We start from the raw sequence: 22,846 nt of genomic DNA, 5'->3' as shown, positions 1-22,846 counted from the left end.
CGATTAAAATCTTTAATCAAGTTAATCACAGCTTAAAAATTAATTAATCGCAATTCAAACCATCTCTAAAATATGCCATATTTTTCTGTAAATTATTGTTAGAATGGAAAGATAAGACGAATATATACATTTAACATACTGTACATAAGTACTGTATTTGTTTATTATAACAATAAATCCACAAGATGGCATTAACTTTATTAACATTCTTTCTGTGAAAGGGATCCACGGATAGAAAGACTTATAATTCCTAAAGGATAAATGCGAGTTTGTATATTGTGACTAAATATTCCCATCTAGTGTATTTGTTGATCTTTCGGTAAATGATACTGTTGCGACTTAACTGTTCTGCCCAAATGCATGATGGGAAGTGGTGCAACCATGACTTTGTGTGGTGGCTGCAAATGATATATCTTCTCTGCGTTGGGTACACTACAGGGTAGTGAACAGAAAAAGATCAACTCCTGTCATTCTTCCCCACGTCGCTTCCCACAATATTTATAGTTGCTGTGGGACAGATGACAAAGCTTTTGCCAATTAAAAGCACGGCCCCAATGAATGCTTGTATCTACTCCACTCTGCCTCTTATCTCTGTATATAAGTAAAACGGCGCCATTGTAGGATGTTTGCGGCAATGTGTGAATGAGTCGTACCGCGAATGCGTTAATTGCGAGAAATATTTTCACGTGATTAATTTTAAAAAATTAATTAGCGCCCGTTAACGTGATAAATTTGATAGCCCTACATTTAACAAAACAAAATAAATGCATTCATTTGGGAAGAAATGCATAACTGATGCTACAACAATCTAACGATATACTGGCAAGCGGGGTGGCCAACCAATTTATAAAAAATTAATTACCGCTGTTTACGCGATAAATTTGATAGCCCTACTTTAAGCCAAAACTAAAGACTCTGGATGAATGTAAGACATTTTGTCTGTAATGTTAAATACAATTAGAAAACGATTTAATTAAAAAAATATATATATATATTAAAAAGGCATGTCCGATATTTTTTTGCCGATTCCGATACTTTGAAAATGACGTGATCGGACCCGATCGATCAGCATCTTTAGTTCTTAACCTTGCTAAAGGTACCGAACCCCACAAGTTTCACATGTGGATTCACCGAACCCTTCAAAATTAGAAAATAAAGCAATTTCTTTCAAATTCAAAACCAATATATCTAAGCTAGCAAGCTAATAATTGAGCAAATACCCATTCAAAAGTCTTATTTGCCCCGATCAATCGGGATGCCGATCGATCGGGGCATCTTTACACAGTAGGGCTGTCTCAAATGACTAATTCCCTCCCGATTAGTCAGCCGATTATTTTTACGATTAAGCGACTAATATAAATATATGTATATATATATATATATATATATATTTTTTTTTTTAGGGCTGTCAAAATTATCGCGTTAACGGGCGGTAATTAATTTTTTAATTAATCACGTTAAAATATTTGACGCAATTAACGCACATGCCCCGCTCAAAAAGATTAGAATGACAGCAATGTCATGTCCACTTGTTACTTGTGTTTTTTGTCTCCCTCTGCTGGCGCTTTGGAGAGACTGATTTTATGGACGATGAGCATTGTGTAATTATTGACATCAACAATGGCGAGCTACTAGTTTATTTTTTGATTGAAAATTTTACAAATTTTATTCAAACGAAAACGTTAAGAGGGGTTTTAATATAAAATTTCTATAACTTGTACTAACATTTATCTTTTAAGAACTTCAAGTCTTTCTATCCATGGATCGCTTTAACAAAATGTTAATGTTAATGTTAATGCCATCTTGTTGATTTATTGTTATAATAAACAAAGGCAGTACTTATGTACAGTAAGTTGAATGTATATATCCGTCTTGTGTCTTATCTTTCCATTCCAACAATAATTTACAGAAAAATATGGCATATTTTATAGATGGTTTGAATTGCGATTAATTACGATTAATTAATTTTTAAGCTGTGATTAACTCGATTAAACATTTTAATCGTTTGACAGCCCTAATTTTTTTTTTTACTCATTTAATAATGGCTTTTTTGTTGAAGCTTATTAATTCACAAAAAACATTTTGGAACACCTAAATTCTTTATTAACATATACATAAATAACATAAATATCAATAATAAGTCACAAACAATGAGGTCAAATGCTGCTGGCATTAACTAGTGCAAAAAAAATGTAAACGGAAACACTGTGACTTCACCTTTATAACAGGACTCAAAACAATTCTAACTCGTTTTGTGGTATTTCTATATTGTTCTAAATGTTAAAATGAATTGCAATGGGCCTCATGTCCTGGACAATCATTTCCAGAATACTTTATATGAGTTCAGATGCTCTTTCTGGTGTGTATTCCGCAATTTTTGGGGAGGGAAAAAAATGTTCATCTTTTGTTTGCTTTAACCTGAAAATAGATAAAGCAGTGGGCACACTGAAATATTACCACAATTGTTTTGAATGAAAGGCACACATAGTCATAGTAACAAAAATTAAATATATAGTATTGATTTTAGAGTATACTGCTATATGTATATACTAGGGCTGTCAAACGATTAAAATTTTTAATCGAGTTAATTACAGCTTAAAAACTAATTAATCGTAATTAATCGCAATTAATCGCCATTCAAACCATCCATAAAATATGCCATATTTTTCTGTAAATTATTGTTGGAATGGAAAGACAAGACGGATATATACATTCAACATACGGTACAAAAGGATTGTATTTGTTTATTATAACAATAAATCAACAAGATGGCATTAATATTATTAACATTCTGTTAAAGCGATCCATGGATAGAAAGACTTGTAGTTCTTAAAAGATGAATGTTAGTACAAGTTATAGAAATTTTATATTAAAACCCCTCTTAATGTTTTCGTTCTAATAAAATTTGTAAATTTTTCAATCAAAAAATAAACTTGTAGCCCGCCATTGTTGATGTCAATAATTACTTACACAATGCTCATGGGTGCTGAAGCCTATAAAATCAGTCGCACCCAAGCGCCAGCAGAGGGCAGCAAAACTCCCCAAAACACAATTAACAAGTGGGCATTTCACTATACTGTCATTTAAATCTGTCTGAGCTGCGCATGTGTGTCAAATATTTTAACGTGATTAATTAAAAAAATTAATTACCTCCTGTTAACGCGTTAATTTTGACAGCCCTAATATATTTTGATTGAAGCAACTTTTTTTTTTGATTGAATAATAAAGACACAAATCTACCTCTATATGGCTCCGCCCAGGGGATACAATTTTTGACTGGGGTAACTACATTGGCATGACACCTACGGGCATACCATATTCAATGGATGACGATCTTGGCGAAAGCTATTGCCTAAGCAGCCTGATTTAGAATTCCCTTCATGAATGATGGTAAAAAAAAAAAACGCTCATTGTCAACTTATTATTATAAATATTCTTGTAAATTAATTTTATTGCTCACACTGCATTTCGGGGTCATCAACATGTTGTGCCCTTCTGCCCCAAAAGTCAAACTCCGCCTATGCCTGCAGCTTTAAAGGGAAAGGCATTGTTTTATCCAGAACAGGTAGGGCGGGATTCTATTGTTTCTGCAGGTGCTGGAGGAAGAGAGCGAGATGGGGGAGGAACTGTAGTCACTAAGAGCATTCATTTTGTGAAACGGGGATGGGAAAGACGTGTAGAAAGAAAGTTGGATAAAGATTGTAGGATGTACTAAACTTCCAACTGGAACAAAAAATGTGAAGACATTTTCAACCTTTGAACGGCTCAATTTGACACCTTGACAAAGAGTCTCAACAAACTGGTCGGACGGGATCCATGTGGACGGGTTGGCTTGGATATACCCTGCGGTGAGACATATTTGCTTGCCTATATTGACTTTCCCCGAACCTCAAACGTCATCCCATCGTCCCCCTATCGTCCCCCTTCCTTACCCCTCAAGTTCCTCCAGGATGGAGAGCCCAGGAACGGAACATGACGATTCCTTCGACTATTTGTTCAAGATCATCCTGATCGGAGATTCCAACGTGGGCAAAACCTGCGTGGTCCAGAACTTCAAGTCCGGGGTTTTCTCGGAAAAGCAGCAGAACACCATCGGGGTGGATTTCACTGTGCGCACTTTGGATATTGAGGGCAAGAAAGTCAAGGTCAGGATTTTTTTTTGTTTTTTTTCATGCAACAGCTTTAGGGTTTCAAGTCAAAAAGCGGAAAAGATCCATTGAACACAAAGCGTGACTGCTGATAGTGAAGATTAAGCATGAGGAAACTAAAATTAGGCCTTTTTCTATGGGTACTGCAGTGTCCGCTAGTTTTTACTGAGACATGCTTGAACTCAACTTAAAAATTGTCTTTTAAAAGGATAGCAAAGCCATTAAGCGGAACTTTTATTTACAAAGCAGCTTTCTTATCCAAGTCCAGAACGAGTCCGACCGGCCTCTATGACTGAGAACCGGCTTGTCAGGTTCTTTCGCGTGACAGAACCACCGACAAATACGGTAGTTGAGCTTCGCTGTGGTTTCCCAAAAATCTGATACAAACGTTTCCATTCATATTTGATTGAGTCAACAATGATTAGATATAAAAGTGTTTTGAGTGTGCTCATGGACATATCTCAAGGCGCCATGATGTTAGATTAATGAAACATCACAAAAAGAAAGGAAAGCACATAACATGACACAAATGAATTGGGCATCTAAGGGGGGAGGGGGTGTTGCAATTATGATTGACAATCTCCTGGAATCTATTACAATTGAGCTCCTAATCCCCAATTGTAAAAACATAATTATCTGCTGTGTCTACCGAGCTCCTGATTCAAATGTCTAGTTTACTGAGAATATGGAAAAGATACTGTATAAAACGAATAATAAGCATGTTTTCGTTGTGGAATCATTAATCTTGGGATAAAATACAGTGCCTTGCAAAAGTATTCGGCCCCCTTGAATCTTGCAACCTTTCGCCACATTTCAGGCTTCAAACATAAAGATATGAAATTTAATTTTTTTGTCAAGAATCAACAACAAGTGGGACACAATCGGGAAGTGGAACAACATTTATTGGATAATTTAAACTTTTTTAACAAATAAAAAACTGAAAAGTGGGGCGTGCAATATTATTCGGCCCCTTTACTTTCAGTGCAGCAAACTCACTCCAGAAGTTCAGTGAGGATCTCTGAATGATCCAATGTTGTCCTAAATGACCGATGATGATAAATAGAATCCACCTGTGTGTAATCAAGTCTCCGTATAAATGCACCTGCTCTGTCTCAGGGTTCTGTTTAAAGTGCAGAGAGCATTATGAAAACCAAGGAACACACCAGGCAGGTCCGAGATACTGTTGTGGAGAAGTTTAAAGCTGGATTTGGATACAAAAAGATTTCCCAAGCTTTAAACATCTCAAGGAGCACTGTGCAAGCCATCATATTGAAATGGAAGGAGCATCAGACCACTGCAAATCTACCAAGACCCGGCCGTCCTTCCAAACTTTCTTCTCAAACAAGGAGAAAACTGATCAGAGATGCAGCCAAGAGGCCCATGATCACTCCGGATGAACTGCAGAGATCTACAGCTGAGGTGGGAGAGTCTGTCCATAGGACAACAATCAGTCGTACACTTCACAAATCTGGCCTTTATGGAAGAGTGGCAAGAAGAAAGCCATTTCTCAAAGATATCCATAAAAAGTCTGGTTTAAAGTTTGCCACAAGCCACCTGGGAGACACACCAAACATGTGGAAGAAGGTGCTCTGCTCAGATGAAACCAAAATTGAACTTTTTGGCCACAATGCAAAACGATATGTTTGGTGTAAAAGCAACACAGCTCATCACCCTGAACACACCATCCCCACTGTCAAACATGGTGGTGGCAGCATCATGGTTTGGGCCTGCTTTTCTTCAGCAGGGACAGGGAAGATGGTTAAAATTGACGGGAAGATGGATGCAGCCAAATACAGGAACATTCTGGAAGAAAACCTGTTGGTATCTGCACAAGACCTGAGACTGGGACGGAGATTTATCTTCCAACAGGACAATGATCCAAAACATAAAGCCAAATCTACAATGGAATGGTTCAAAAAATAAACGTATCCAGGTGTTAGAATGTCCAAGTCAAAGTCCAGACCTGAATCCAATCGAGAATCTGTGGAAAGAGCTGAAGACTGCTGTTCACAAACACTCTCCATCCAACCTCACTGAGCTCGAGCTGTTTTGCAAGGAAGAATGGGCAAGAATGTCAGTCTCTCGATGTGCAAAACTGATAGAAACATACCCCAAGCGACTTGCAGCTGTAATTGGAGCAAAAGGTGACGCTACAAAGTATTAACGCAAGGGGGCCGAATAATATTGCACGCCCCACTTTTCAGTTTTTTATTTGTTAAAAAAGTTTAAATTATCCTATAAATTTTGTTCCACTTCACGATTGTGTCCCACTTGTTGTTGATTCTTGACAAAAAATTAAAATTTTATATCTTTATGTTTGAAGCCTGAAATGTGGCGAAAGGTTGCAAGGTTCAAGGGGGCCGAATACTTTTGCAAGGCACTGTATGTACAGCATGTTGTTTGATTTTATACATTCATGTCTAATGAAACTGTTACAGTGACCTTTGTGTGCGCCAATTGTTGCAAGAAAAGCATTTTGAGTCGCTACTCACACCAGCTGTGATAAGAAATAATCACTTTTGCCACACACATAGCCACAACAAAATGTTCCACAGCAAACAGATGCAAAAATGTCAGGGACATGACGAAGCCCTAACCTTGTACGCCCTGAAATTAATCGAGCTGCTTGACAGAACGCTAAGTTAATAAACCCAGATTGTTGATTGTGTTATTGTACAGTTTTGATGTATGTCCCATGCCTGAATGTGTGTCTTTAGTTGTATGGGGGACAGGAAACTGATAAGCATATGGTTCATCCCGTCCGCCTTTGTCTTCTTCTTCGGTTCCTTCGGGCAAATCATATCACATTTTGTAATTGTCAATGATTGTCAATGATACCGATGATAATGACAATAAAATTCCCCCCAAAAAACAAACAAAAAAAAAAAGCCTTCACTAGTAGTACTAGGAAACAAAACATGATCTGATGCAAAAAAAAAAAAATCTATTTATTACACTGTGTAAGTACAGTATGGCCCTGAGAGGGCGAAAAACTGGTTCCCTTTCCCTGCTGTATAAACAAGTGCAGCAGATGAAAATCACCATGGTGGCTGTTGCCATACAAACAGTTTGCCACATACTCCAGTCAGTGGTATAAAAAAGTATCTGAACCTTTCGTTATTAATCACATTTCTGCATACAATCACCTTCAAATGTGATCTGATCTTTGTCAAAATCACACAGATGAAAATTTAGTTTCTGCTTTAACTAAAACCACCCAAACATGTATAGCTTTTCATATTTTAATGAGGATAGCGAGCAAACAATGACAGAAGGGGGAAAAATAAGTAAGCAAACCCTCTGCCTAAGGAGACTTTAAAAAGCAATTGAAAGCCATTTTTACTAGGGGTGTCAAACGATCAAAATTTTCAATCGAGTTAATTACAACCTAAAAAAAAAAATTAATCGTTAATTAATCGCAATTCAAACCATCTATAAAATATGCCATATTTTTCTGTAAATTATTGTTGGAATGGAAAGATAAGACACAAGACCAGGGGTGTCCAAACTTTTTGCAAAGGGGGCCAGATTTGGCGTGGTAAAAATGTGGAGGGCCGACCTTGGCTTTTACGTAGAACAATATATTCAAGCAAATTTTAGCAAGCCATTCTGTGTCAAATTTGCTTTATTATTTTTTTGAAAAATTAATTTAGGGCTGTCAAAATTGTCGCGTTAACGGGCGGTAATTAATTTTTTAAATTAACCACGTTAAAATATTTGACGCAATTAACTCACATGCCTCGCTTAAACAGATTAAAATGACAGCACAGTGTCATGTCCACTTGTTAGTTGTGTTTTTTGGTGTTTTGTCGCCCTCTGCTGGCGCTTGGGTATGACTGATTTTATGGGTTTCAGCACCATGAGCATTGGGTAATTATTGACATCAATATATACATTCAACATACTGTACATAAGTACTGTATTTGTTTATCATAACAATAAATCAACAAAATGGCAGTAACATTATTAACATTCTCTTAAAGCGATCCATGGATAGAAAGACTTGTAGTTCTTAAAAGATAAATAGTACAAGTTATAGAAATTTTATATTAAAACTCCTCTTAATGTTTTCGTTTTATTAAAATTTGTAAAATTTTCAATCATAAAATAAACTAGTAGCTCGCCATTGTTGATGTCAATAATTACCCAATGCTCATGGTGCTGAAACCCATAAAATCAGTCGCACCCAAGCGCCAGCAGAGGGCGACAAAACACCAAAAAAATACAATTAACAAGTGGACATGACGCTGTGCTGTCATTTTAATCTGTTTGAGCGGGGCATGTGTGTTAAATCATTTTAACGTGATTAATTGAAAAAATTAATTACAATACTTACTACTATACTATAATTACTATAAGTTAATAATTCGTTAACGCGATAATTTTGACAGCCCGAGTAATACAATAATGATTTAAGTTTTTTCCCATTCTCTTTTGTGTTTTTTCATTGCAAGTCAACTCTTTAAAGAGCAATTGAAACCAATTTTTACTAGGGCTGTCAAACGATTAAAATTTTTAATCAAGTTAATTACAGCTTAAAAATTAATTAATCGTAATTAATCGCAATTCAAACCATCTATAAAATATGCCATATATTTCTGTAAATTATTGTTGGAATGGAAAGATAAGACACAAGACGGATATATACATTCAACATATGGTACATAAGTACTGTATTTGTTTATTATAACAGTAAATCAACAAGATGGCAGTAACATTATTAACATTCTCTTAAAGCGATCCATGGATAGAAAGACTTGTAGTTCTTAAAAGATAAATTTTAGTACAAGTAAAAGAAATTTTATATTAAAACTCCTCTTAATGTTTTCGTTTTATTAAAATTCGTAACATTTTCAATCAAAAAATAAACTAGTAGCTCGCCATTGTTGATGTGAATAATTACACCATGCTCACTCATGGGGTAACACATAAAATCAGTTGGACCCAAGCGCCAGCAGAGGGCGCCAAACACCAAAAACAAGTAACAAGCGAACGTTAAACTGTGCTGTCATTTTAATCTGTTTGAGCGGGGCATGTGCGTTAATTGCGTCAAATATTTTAACGTGATTGATTTTTAAAAAATAATTACCGCCCGTTAACGCGATAATTGTGACAGCCCTAATTTTTACCAAACATTTTAAGTCTGGTGTGTGCCCAATCACTGATGAGTGGTTTAAAGCTGCCCTGCCTACTATAAAACACACATCTGTTAAAAAATGTCTTAATGACAAGCATTATCTGATGTGCATAATGGCTCGGTCAAAAGAGCTGTTTGAAGGCCTGCGATCAAGGATTGTTGATTTGTATAAAGCTGGGAATTGATACAAAATCATCTCTAAAATTATGAATGTTCATCAATCGTCAGTCAGAGAAGTTGTCTACAAATGGAGGAAATTTGCTTCTCTCCCAAGGAGTGGCTGTCCACCAAAGATGACGCTGAGAGTTCAGTGCAGAATACTCAGAGAGGTAAAAAAGAACGCTAGAATGTCTGCTAAAGACTTACAGAAACTGGCATAGTCCAATATCTCTGTGCGAACATCAACTATATATACAGTGGGGAGAATGGGGTTTCCCATTGACAGTGTATCAAATACTTGTTCTCCCCACTGTATAATTATGGCCAAGAATGGTGTTCATGGGAGGACTCCATGGAGGAAGCCACTGCTGTCTGAAAAAAAAAAAAAGCACTTGGGCACTCCATAGAAGTTTTGTCAAAATATTTTGTGGACTGATGAAACCAAAGTACAATTGTTTGGGAGTAACACATAACGTCATGTCTGGAGGAAAAATGAAACAGCTCATCAACATCAACACCTCATCCTCACCGTAAAGCATAGTGGAGGGAGCACCATGATTTGGGGCTGTTTTGCTGCCACAAGGCCTGGACAACTTGCAATCATTAATGGAAGATTGAATTCAGATTCAGAATATTTATTGTCATTGTTACAAACGCACAACAAAACTTTGTTTGGAGCATCCATACAGCTTGGCTGAAAAAGTGCAAAACCCATATAATAAATACCCTTAAGTACCAAGTGTACAAAAGTTTATCAGGATGTTTTTGCAGGAAAACAGTTGAAACTATAAAGAGGAGGGATGCTGCAACAAGACAATGATCCAAAACACAGAAATAAATCAACTTTAGAATGGTCTCAGAAGAACAAAATACACGTTCTGGAGTAGCCAAGTCATAGTCCAGACTTGAATCCCATTGAGATGCTGTGGCATGACCTAAAGACAGCGATTCATGCTAGACATCCCAGGAATCTGACTGAAGTACAGCAGTTTCGTAGAGACGAACGGGCCAAGATTAGTCCTGATTGATGTGCCAGACTGATCTGCAGCTACAGGAAGCGTCTGTTTGAGGTTATTGGGGGGGGCACAAAAAATATTAAATTTGATGGTCCCCTTACGTATTTTTCCCCCGTCTGTCATTGTTTGCATACTATCCTCTAAAAAATATGAAAGCCTATAAATGTTTGGGTGGTTTTAGTTAAAGCAGACACAGTTTTTTCATCTGTGTGATTTTGACAAAGATCACATTTAATGGTGATTTTATGCAGAAATGTGAGAAATTCATACATTTCGTACCATCGATATGTGGATAATAAACTTCCACACTTACCTACATAGAAAGGAGGAATAATTGAACATGTATTGTTGTAACTAATGTGTAACAGATGCAAGTTTGGGACACGGCAGGCCAGGAGCGCTTCCGTACCATCACGCAGAGCTACTACCGTAGCGCTCACGGTGCCATGATCACCTATGACATCACGCGGCGTGGAACCTTCCAGTCGGTCAGTGACTGGATACGAGAGGTGGAGCTTTACGGGGCGGCCAATGTTGTTCTGGTTCTTATTGGTGAGTCATATCAGTATTTCTGGTTATTATTTTGGTGGAAAAAAAGCAACAACAAAAAGATGACTGCTCCAAGATTTGCCATGACCAAAAACTATTGCTAATTTTGTGAGCTTTTTTCATCAATTGTTGATGTTGACCTCGTAATGTAAGTTAGAATATGCTACATAATTCCTGGTAGTTTAGGTGCTTTTTTTTCTCCATACATTCATAGGCGGAGTTGATGACCCCGAAACGCAGTGTCAGCAATAAAATTAACTTACAAGAATATTTATAATAAGTTGACAATGAGCATTTTTTGTTTCCCATCATTCTTGAGGGGATTTCTAAATCAGGCTGCTTAGGCAATACTTTTTACCAAGATCGTCATCCACTATATATGGAACGCCCGCCGGTGTTGTGCCAATGTAGTTACCCCAGTAAAAAATTGTATCCCCTGGGCGGGATCATATGGAGGTAGATTTGTGTCTTTATTATTCATTCAAACAAAAGTTGCTTCAATTAAAAAAAAGTTGCTTCAATCAAAATATATATTTTGAATTTTATTTTTCCAAAGATTTTTTTTCTTTGATTGAAAATATTTTTTTGATTGAAGCAACATTTTTGGGGATTCAATGATTTAGAAACAAATGTCCTACCGATAATATGGCCCAAACACAAAAAAACGTTTTCAATGAAAAATTAAGTGTTCAAATTCAAATTTTTCAATCTCAAATATTTTTCCGCATTCAAAAAAATTTTTTTGATTGAAGGGATTTTTCTTTTTGAAAATATATTTTTTTATATATTCTATTTTTTGATTGAATAATTAAGATAAAAACTCAAAAAAGTCGCTTCGATTTAAAAAAAATGTGTTTGAATGCAAAAATAAATTTGAAACTCAAAAAACTGATTGTGAAAGCTGTTTTTCTTTGATTTTTTTTTTTTTTTTTTAATTGAAGCAACTTTTTTTGATTGAAAAATGTTGATACGTGTTTGGGCCACATTTTGGCTACGACGTTTTTGTCTTTATTATTCAACCAAAAAAAAAAAAGGTTTTAAAAAAAGAAAAATCACTTCAATCAAACAAAGACAAAAATTCAATCATTGAAAATGTTTTTGAATGTAAAAAATCTTGCATTTGAACACTTAATTTTTCATTGAAAAAGTTTGATTGAATCAAACTTTTTCAATGAAAAATTAATTGTTCAAATGCAAATTTTTTTAATCTCAAATATTTTTTCGCATCCAAAAAAAAATTCTATGATTGAAATTTTTCTTTTGTTGATTGAAGGGATTTTTCTTTTTGAAAATATATGTTTTTATATATTTTATTTTTTGATTGAATACTAAAGACAAAAACTCAAAATAGTCGCTTCAATTTAAAAAATGTGTTTGAATGCAAAAATAAATTTGAAACTCAAAAAACTGATTGTGAACGCTATTTTTCTTTGATTTTTTGGGGGGGGAGGATTGTTTTTTTTTTTATTTGAAGCAACTTTTTTGATTGAAGTAATGTTGATAAGTTTTTTGGCCACATTTTGGCTACGGCATTTTTGTCTTTATTATTCAACCAAAAAATAAGTTTTCAAAAAGAAAAATCACTTCAAACAAAAAAAGAAAAATTTCAATCATAGAAAATGTTTTTGAATGCGAAAAATTTTGTATTTGAACACTTAATTTTTTGTTGAAAAAGTTTGATTGAGGTGTTTGGGCCATATTGTTGGTAGGACATTTGTTTCTAAATCATTCAATCCCCCCAAAAAGTTGCTTCAATTAAAAAATATATTTTCAATCAAAGAAAAAAAACATTTGAAAAATAAAACTACCCTCCCCTAATTAAAAAAAAAAAAAATATTATATGCAAAGCAAATGACCATATATGGTGCTAGCCACGTGATCTGTTCCAAAAAATAATTTTGACCCATTATAAAAATATATTTGTTCATTTCATTCATTTTTGTTGCAGTCTTATTGCTTTACAACTTTTATATATAGGAAAGTCAATTTCATGCAATGACACTTTTCGGCCACCAGGTGGGGCTTGGCCCCCCCTTAAAATCAGCTTATGCATACATTAGTACAAGTTTGTAATTTTTAAACGTCCATCATCCCAGGTAACAAATGTGACTTGGAGTCCGAGCGTGAGGTTCTGTTTGAGGATGCCTGTTCTCTTGCTAAAGAACGGGGCGCACTCGCCGCCCTGGAAACATCCGCCAAGGTAGCAAATATTAGAAAAATCTCATCTGAAGAAATTGTAGAAATGGCTGAAACACAGGTGGCTTTTCCCATTTGTTCAGGAGGGTCAGAATGTAGAGGAGAGCTTCATGATGATGGCGAGGGAGCTCCTGTCTCGTAACGGGCTGCAGGTCCAGCAGGATGAGCTTGAGAACTTTGGCAGGCCACGACTTCTCAGGACTAACTCCAGGCCGGTCAACGGAACTTTGGGCACTTTCACGTCCGCTGAAAAGAAGTCATGTTGTTGAGGAGTAAACAACAAAAGTGGATGCCAATCACTCGGAGCTCAGCAAATACTGACTGACAAGTGAAGAGAACTCACGCATTCCTTCCTCTTCTTAATATTTTCACTTTTCTTCTGTAGAAGATCGGAATACTCAGTGTTTGACCTTTTGACCTCTCTGGAGAAAACTAGAGAGCGAGGACACGAAACTGTTGAATGATTAAAACGATACGTCCAATTGTGTCAAATGTGAAGCAGAATCTGCACTGTAAAACTCTTAGTGATTAAGTTAATGATATCCTACAAGCTAAATGCTGTCTGCTTAGCCTAAATGTTATGCAACTCAATGAAAGCAGCTTAGCTGTTCTGCATTCTGGGTATTTGAGATTATTTGTAAGAATTATACACATAAAAACATGGTAGGATTCACCCTTTTGAGGGGGTAGAGGGCTCTTCCCTTCATGTTAACAATGATAAAATGTTCATTTTTCATTGTGTTGTACTGTGTTGTGTTACATTCAAATTTGCTCATATGTGGCCAAAATCAGTTGGGATCATCTAATGCGGCTTTACAACAGGGGTCCCCAAACTACGGCCCGCCTCCACATTTGGTCCCGCCCCCTGAACAATTATTATTATTTTTTTTTCAAATAGTATTATTTATTTCCTGGCTTTTTTCTGTAAAGAACCCATAGAGGGTTATTTGGTTATTATCTATTTAATTAATAGTGTTATTATATTATATTATATTATATTATATTATATTATATTATATTATATTATATTATATTATATTATATTATATTATATTATATTATATTATATTATATTATATTTTGGGCTGTCAAACGATTAAAAATTTTAATCGAGTTAATCACAGCTTAAAAATTAATTAATCGTAATTAATCGCAATTCAAACCATCTATAAAATATGCCATATTTTTCTGTAAATTATTGTTGGAATGGAAAGATAAGACATGAAGGGAAAAGGTACCGTTCTTGCACACACCATATTATTGTTTGCATTAGTCTAACACATTCATCTAACTATAGTTTAGGCAGACTTCACTCAGTGCCCTTGACACAGTAAAGTTAATCACCTTATCGGGGCTCCTGAGGGGGAAAAGGAAAAATGGTACCGTTTCTCGTAGGCACCGTCTAAGTGTTTGCATTACTCGAACACCCGTAATATAATTAACCAGGGCATAGTATCATTTCTCATATTTACTGTAGGACTGCGCCTAATATAAAATAAATAGCACACCATAGTTTAATGAAAAGCAGCATAGATACACAACGACATCTTATCATAGAAGCCCAACATATGTGTCACGAGCAAGACTGACGCACCAAAACTGCAAAGACAAAGCGCTTTTTGTCCCAAAACAAGTAGAGCCAGCCCGGATAACAAAGTTGATAGCGGGCGCTTGAGACGTCAAGACCAGCGTCGGTTGTGGTGGCAACCACGTCTCATCCGCGCACGAACCTAAGCCACCCAAAACCGCCCACAGAGGTGAGGACCCAAAAGCAACGCCCGGACACACCTCCGACCCAACCTCCTACACCACAGACTTAAAAAACACTGAACACTGAGATGACACAGATTTTGCTGCTCGGAAACATGTAGCCTTGTTTTGGATCCAGAATTGTCCCTCCATCGTCTGTTTTTGCCTTGTTTTTGACCGTTGTTGACGAATAAATTGTCAACCTGCTTTCGGCGAGTCTTTTTTTAAACTTTTGGACCATGGAGTCAGTACAAAGGGTTAACATCAGAGATGAACGCGCGAAATTCCGCCTTCCCAGTTGGCGCGCGCAAAGCAGCATCGGCAGAGCGGCACTTTGTTTGGCTGTCGCTGTTTCCGTGCGGCTTGACTGGGGAGGCGAATTTCAACAGACACAAGATGGATATATACATTCAACATACTGTACATAAATACTGTATTTGTTTATTATGACAATAAATCAACAAGATGGCATGAACATTATAAACATTCTCTTAAAGCGATCCATGGATCGAAAGACTTGTAGTTCTTAAAAAATAAATGTTTGTACAAGTTATAGAAATTTTATATTAAAACCCCTCTTAATGTTTTCGTTTTAATAAAATTTGGAAATTTTCAAACAAAAAAGAAACTAGTAGCTCGCCATTGTTGATATCAATAATTACACAATGCTCAGTGCTAAAACCCATAAAATCAGTCGCACCCAAACGCCAGCAGAGGGTGACAAAACACCAAAAAACACATGAACAAATGGACATGACACTGTGCTGTCATTTTAATCTGAGCGGGGCATGTGCGTTACATGCATCAAATATTTTAACGTGATTAATTTAAAAAATTAATTACCACCCGTTAACGCCATAATTTTGACAGCCCTATATAATATCATATCATACATTATTTTATTATTAATTTTATTTGATCAACTTTTGTTCCGTGACGAATTCAGAAACGGTTATTTGATTGTGGCTTTCTGAAAAACAATAAATGTTTACATTTAGGCACTCCTTGCAATCGTCACACTTTTTCTGTTACAAACTGACCCGGCCGCTCATCAGAGAAGGAAAAAGTTATGTGGCCCTCACAGGAAAAAGTTTGGGGACCCCTGCTTTACATGAAATGTTTTGATGACAAAAAATGTTTAAAATCGATTATGTTGTTCTAGAATGTAAAAACAGTAGCACCCAGTGGAGAGTTTATGAACAGCAGTATTTCATTGTTGTTGTGATTTAACCACCAGTCCACTAGATGGCAGTAAATGATCATTTAAATAGGGTTTAAACATACATTTATTCGATGTAGTTTGTCAGTTTGGTCAGAATTTAAATGGACATTAGCGAAACAGCTTTTTAATGTTTTTTTTAAATGAACATAAGGGTGATTTTCAAGGCTCCTCCTTACTGACGAGCAGGTGAGACGCTACATGAACGATATGCAAATGTTAAATTGGGGACACAGCAGCTTGTTTGTGTGTGTTAGTAAAATTCAACAGGAGAGTTTAAAGGCAGAAAATTTCGGTAAAACCTTTATATACATTTTTTAAGATGGTATTATCTACTCTCAATAACTTAACCTAATATTTAATGAAATGAAATATCAATTTAAAATAGAATTAGTAGAATTAGCGTTTGTATATTTTTATGCTATTATGCTAGTATCCAAAACATATCTATTTTATCAATAAAAACAAGAAAAATAACCCCCCTAAAATAGACACGTTTTTATTTCAACAGATTTTACCCAAAATTCATTCACTCATAGAGATAAAGCACCTGTAGTTTGTAGTCTTGAGCTGTGTTTGACTAGGGCACAAATTCTGCAAAAACTAAAGCTAAGCACAGCAATGAAGGATTCCTTCTAAAAAAGTCCTTCTTGTTTGCATACATTGCAAAATACGTAGGACAAAAATGTACCATTCTCTCCTTTAAAATATCAAATCACTGAGTTAACCTGTGATAATGCTTCAGCCTGATCCCAGACTAAATTCCCCTGAAATCCACCTCTTAATTAGCTCAACCTGATGATCTCAAACTTCTTTAAATTCCGGTCTTTCATTGGTCTTGGCAGAACCCCCTCCTCCGTCTCCCTCACCAGCTCTTGCGCCTCGTTCTCAGACGCCGCTTCCCCCCCGTTGGACCACCCATTCTGTCCATCCTTGGGACACTCCCCGTTGTAGGTCTTGACATAGTCTGCCACACGCCAGCCCCGGAATTCCCTGGGCTCGGCGCAGGTGAGTCCCGTGTGGGCCACGCCGGGGTGCAGCTTGAGCCAGTAGATCAAGTAGTGGATATTGTAGTCGCAGATCCACGGGTTGTCGCCCAGAGACAGCTTGCGCAGGAAGTAGAGGTCCTCCAGGACGCCGTACTGGAAGTAATGGAGGCTGTTGTTGGACAGGTCAAGCTCACGGAGGTACAGCTGCCCTGCGAATGCACCTGGGAGGACAACAAATAGCTTTAAAAAATTGTTTTAAGAATGTCCTACTTTTTTATTTGATTGGGCTTTGGAATAGTCTTGTCTGTCTGGGTCAGAAATGTTTCCAAACTCAACAATCAAAAAAGGTTTGAGCACCCCTGTGTTAACAGGTTCAACAGGTACTTGTAGTATCACAGCACAGTATTGGTATAATCCATACAGTGGTATAAAAACCTATCTGAACCTTTTGGAATTTCTCACATTTTGGCATAAAATCAGCATCAAACGTAATCTGATCCTTGTCAAAATCACACAGATGAAAAAACAGCGTCTGCTTTAACTAAAACGACCCAAACATAGGTTTTCATACTTTAATGAAGATAGTATGCAAATAATGACAGGGGGGAAAATAAGTAACTGAATAATCACAATTGATATTTTGTGCCCCCCCCCCCCCCCCCTTTGCAGCAATAACTTCAACCAGACACTTCCTCTAACTGCAGATCAGTTTGGCACATCGATCAGGACTAATCTTGGTCCATTCTTCTCTACAAAACTGCTGTAGTTCAGTCAGATTCCTGGAATGCTTGGCATTAATCGCTGTCTTTAGGTCATGCCACAGCATCTCAATGGGGTTCAAGTCTGGACTTTGACTTGGCCACTCCAGAAAGTGTATTTTGTTCTTCTGAAACCAATCTGAAGTTGATTTACGTCTGCGTTTTGGATCATTGTCTTGTTGCAGCACCCATCCTCTTTTTAGCGTTAACCGTCAGACAGACAACCTCAGGTTTTCCTGCAAAACATCCTGATAAACTTTTGAATTCATTCTTCCATTAATGATTGCGAGTTGTCCAGGCCCTGCGGCAGGAAAGCAGCCCCAAATCATGATGCTCCCTCCACCATCCTTCACGGTAGGGATGAGGTGTTGTTGTTGGTGAGCTATTCCATTTTTCCTCCACACAAGACATTGTGTGTTACTCCCAAACAATTCAACTTTGGTTTCATCAGTCCACAAAATATTTTGCCAAAACGTCTGTGGAGTGTCCAAGTGCCAAGTCCAAGTTTTTTTTTTTTTTGACAGCAGTGGCTTCCTCCGCGTAATCCTCCCATGAAAACCATTCTTGGCCATAGTTTTACATATAGTCGATTCGTGCATAAAGATATTGGACTGTGCCAGTGATTTCTGTAAGTCTTTAGCAGACACTAAGGCTCTTTTTGACCTCTCTGAGTATTCTGCGCTGGAGTCTTGGCGTCATCTTTGGTGGGCAGCCACTCCTTGGGAGAGAAGCAACAGTGCCAAACTCGCTCCATCTGTAGACAACTTCTCTGACTGTCGATTGATGAACAACCAGACTTTAAGAGATGGTTTTGTATCCTTTCCCAGCTTTATACAAATCCACAATCCTTGATCGCAGGTCTTCAGACAGCTCTTTTGCCCGAGCCATGATGCACATCAGACAATGCTTCTCATGTCTCATCTCAGACAATGCATCAGACAATGCTTCTCATGTCTCTTTCAAGACATTTCTTACCAGGTGTGTGTTTTATAGTGGGCAGGGCAGCTATAAACCACTCATCGGTGATTGGGCACACACCTGACTTAAAATATTTGGTAAAAATTGGTTTCTATTGCTCTTCAAGTGTACTTAGGCAGAGGGTTCACTTACTTATTTTCCCCCCTTCTCTCATTGTTTGCATGCTATCTTCATTAAAATATGAAAACCTATAAATGTTAGGGTGGTTTTCTTTAAAGCAGACACCGTATTTTCATCTGTATGATTCTGACAAAGATCAGATCACATTTGATGGTGATTTTATGCAGAAATGTGAGAAATTCCAAAAGGTTCAGATACTTTTTCATACTGTATGTATGCACGTGGCCCGGTCTTCCCTCACAGGAAATGAATGCGAGTCAATGGAGTGTCTCGTACGCTGAGGGGAAGGAAGCTAGACATCGGAATAAGACATTTCCGAGCATTTCCTGCTGGCCTCAAGCTCTGCTTTGATCTTAAAGATGAAGGAGAAAGGGGGGGGTGTCTACCATGTGTTTAAAAATAATTGATCATATAAAGGAATAATGGAGGAAGTTTAGGAAGACATCATGATTTATTTGTAGCTTGCTTGGCCGCAACCTTCCAAAACAGTCCTGGGCATTTTCACAGATACTGAAATAGAGGGTGAAGCTGTCAGTTGATTGTACTAGTATATACAGTGTAGCACAAAAGTGAGTACACCCCTCGCATTTCTGCAGATGTTTAAGTATATCTTTTCAAGGGACAACAGTGACAAAATGACACTTTGACACAATGAAAAGTAGTCTGTGTGCAGCTTATATAATAGTAGGGCTGCAGCTATCGAATATTTTAGTAGTCGATTAATCGATGGACTATTTAGTGCGAATAATCGAGTAATCGGATAAGGAACATGAACAATTAAAATACCTGAGCTGAACCTCAAATGGTATATATATATATTTTTAAATGAGGATCTATGTACAACAAAAGAACAATTGGCCAACTTACATAGAAAACGGTCCGCTAGCTTAAATGCTATAAAATGCCAATTTTTTTTTTTTTTTTAACAATGCTCTTCACAAATGGTTCAGACACATATTCCCACAGAAAACGGCTAAATATACCAATAAACTAAATTATGAATGCATTAAAAAACATTAGTTCAAACAAAAACTTTGCTTATGTTGGTCTTAACAGGGAGCAGCTGTATTCAACCATGTTAAACGAGTTATGTCATATTCCCTGTTTCCACTAAAGGGCAGTGTCGCCACTCAAATCAATCAAACTAAATGCAAACACTTTCAAAACAGACCATCACAACGCCACTACTTAAACGAATACTCGAAGCAGCAAAATAGATTAATGTAATCTAAGTAGAACAAAAGAACAATTGTCTAACTTGCATAGCGAAGTCCGCTAGCTTAAATACTATAAAATGCTAACTTTTTTTAGAGTGCTCTTAAAAAATCTTTCTAGCACATATTCCCACAAAAAACAGCTAAATATACTTAGAAACCAAATTACGAAGACATTAAAAAACATTAGCTCAAACAAAAACTTACCTTATGTCGGTCTTAACAAGGAGCAGTTGGATTCAGGCATGTGAAAAGAGGCAGACCAGAAGGCAGTGTAGCCACCCTAATCAATAAAACTAAATGCAAACACTTTCAAAATAAACCATTACAACGCCACTTTAATTAAACGAATATTCGAAGCAACAAAATTTAATTCGAATATTTTTTTCTGATCGAATACTCGAGTTAATCGATTAAGCGTTGCAGCACTATATAATAGAGTTAATTTATTTTCCCCTCAAAATATAGCCATTAATATCTCAACCCCTGGCAACAAAAGTGGGTACACCCCTTAGTGAAAGTTGTCAATATTAACATACAACATGTCAACTGTCAATATTTTGTGTGGCCACCACTATTATCCAGAACTGCCTTTACTCTCCTGGGCATGGAGTTGACCAGAGCTTCAGAGGTTGCCACTGGAATGCTCTTCCATGCTCTTCATGACGACGTTGCAGAGCTGCCGGATATTTGAGACTTTGCGCACCTCCACCTTCTGCTTGAGGATCCCCCAAAGATGTTCTATTGGGTTCAAGTCTGGAGACATGATTGACCAATCATCACCTTTACCCTCAGCCTCTTCAGTAAAGCTGTGATCATCTTGGAGGTGTGTTTGGGGTCATTGGCAATCTTCTTGTAGCCTTGGCCATCTTCATGCAGCGCAACAATACGTTTTTTAAAATCCTCAGAGAGTTCTTTGCCATGTGGTGCCATGTTGGAACTTTCAGTGTCCAGTATGAGAGAGTGTGAGAGCTGCACTACAAATTTGATAAATTTCCACTCACCGGCCACTTTATTAGGTACAACTGTCTAACTACTCGTTAACACTTAATTTCTAATCAGCCAATCACATGGCGGCAACTCAGTGCATTTAGGCATGTAGACATGGTTTAAGACAATCTCCTGCAGTTCAAAACGAGCATGAGTATGGGGAAGAAAGGTGATTTGAGTGACTTTGAACGTGGCATGGTTGTTGGTGCCAGAAGGGCTGGTCTGAGTATTTCAGAAACTGCTGATCTACTGAGATTTTCACGCACAACCATCTCTAGGGTTTACAGAGAATGGTCCGAAAAAGAAAAAATATCCAGTGAGCGGCAGTTCTGTGGCCGGAAATGCCTTGTTGATGCCAGAGGTCAGAGGAGAATGGCCAGACTGGTTCGAGCTGATAGAAAGGCAACAGTGACTCAAATAACCACCCGTTATAACCAAGGTAGGCAGAAGAGCATCTCTGAATGCACAGTACGTCAAACTTTGAGGCAGATGGGCTACAGCAGCAGAAGACCACGCCAGGTGCCACTGCTCTCAGCTAAGAACAGGAAACTGAGGCTACAATTTGCACAAGCTCATCGAAATTGGACAATAGAAGATTGGAAAAATGTTGCCTGGTCTGATGAGTCTCGATTTCTGCTGCGACATTCGGATGGTAGGGTCAGAATTTGGCGTCAACAACATGAAAGCATGGATCCATCCTGCCTTGTATCAACGGTTAAGGTTGGTGGTGGTGGTGTAATTGTGTGGGGAATATTTTCTTGGCACTCCTTGGGCCCCTTGGTACCAATTGAGCATCGTTGGAACGCCACAGCCTACCTGAGTATTGTTGCTGACCATGTCCATCCCTTGATGACCACAATTTACCCAACTTTTGATGGCTACTTTCAGCAGGATGCCATGTCATAAAGTTGTAATCATCTCAGACTGGTTTCTTGAACATGACAATGAGTTCACTGTACTCAAATGGCCTCCACAGTCACCAGATCTCAATCCAATAGAGCATCTTTGGGACGTGGTGGAACGGGAGATTCGCATCATGGATGTGCATCCGACAAATCTGCACCAACTGTGTGATGCCATCATGTCAATATGGACCAAACTCTCTGAGGAATGCTTCCAGCACCTTGTTGAATCTATGCCACGAAGAATTGAGGCAGCTCTAAAGGCAAAAGGGGGTCCAACATGTTACTAGCATGGTGTACCTTATAAAGTGGCCGGTGAGTGTATTCGATCGCTGCAGCCCTAAACGAGTCACATGACATTTTGGAGTGAAAATGACAAGCAGTACTCAATTTGGACATTTTGGGATGTAGTTTTTAAGGGGTGTACTCACTTTTGTTGCCAGGGATTTAGATATTAATGGCTATATTTTGAGGGGAAAATAAATGAAATCTTTTATATACTGTAAGCTGCACACAGACTACTTTTCATTGTGTCAAAGTGTCATTTAGTCAGTGTTGTCCCATGAAAAGATATACTTAAATATCTGCAGAAATGCGAGTGGTGTACTCACTTTTGTGATACACTGTACTGTAAAAAGAAATATGTTTTTTCCAGGTTCAAATTTGGCCCAAAAACATTCATCATTAGTATGGTATAAAAATGTCAAATTGACCATGCGACT

The 22,846-nt window shown here is 37.4% G+C and overlaps 2 protein-coding genes across 6 annotated transcripts in view; both read left to right on the top strand.

Annotated features, from left to right (window-relative positions):
* The first annotated feature begins 3,590 nt into the window (after positions 1-3,590).
* Positions 3,591-15,161, top strand: LOC130928462 (ras-related protein Rab-19). 2 transcript variants are annotated; one of them, XM_057855074.1, is made up of 5 exons: positions 3,591-3,848; positions 3,950-4,145; positions 10,829-11,012; positions 13,106-13,209; positions 13,289-15,161. In XM_057855074.1, the coding sequence occupies exons 1-5, from the start codon at positions 3,817-3,819 to the stop codon at positions 13,472-13,474; spliced, it is 702 nt and encodes a 233-aa protein (XP_057711057.1). In that variant the 5' UTR covers positions 3,591-3,816; the 3' UTR covers positions 13,475-15,161. The 2 variants fall into 2 exon arrangements, with proteins under 2 accessions (XP_057711057.1, XP_057711056.1); XM_057855073.1 differs by having other exon boundaries at positions 3,941-4,145.
* Positions 15,162-15,883: 722 nt separating this feature from the next.
* The window catches only part of ccdc146 (coiled-coil domain containing 146), a 124,127-nt gene continuing 117,164 nt past the window's right edge, over positions 15,884-22,846 (top strand). For 2 of the 4 annotated variants that reach the window (XM_057855067.1, XM_057855070.1), the window contains exon 1: positions 15,884-16,362. In XM_057855067.1, the coding sequence (XP_057711050.1) occupies positions 16,304-16,362 (59 nt within the window). In that variant the 5' untranslated portion in view covers positions 15,884-16,303. The remainder of the gene's footprint in view (positions 16,363-22,846) is intronic. The other 2 variants (XM_057855069.1, XM_057855066.1) reach the window with 1 other exon arrangement.

Source organism: Corythoichthys intestinalis, chromosome 13, assembly GCF_030265065.1.
Source record: "Corythoichthys intestinalis isolate RoL2023-P3 chromosome 13, ASM3026506v1, whole genome shotgun sequence".
Classification (NCBI taxonomy): Eukaryota; Metazoa; Chordata; class Actinopteri; order Syngnathiformes; family Syngnathidae; genus Corythoichthys; species Corythoichthys intestinalis.
The sequence above is the reverse complement of the archived record's forward strand: the minus strand, read 5'-3'. Positions and strand labels throughout refer to the sequence as shown.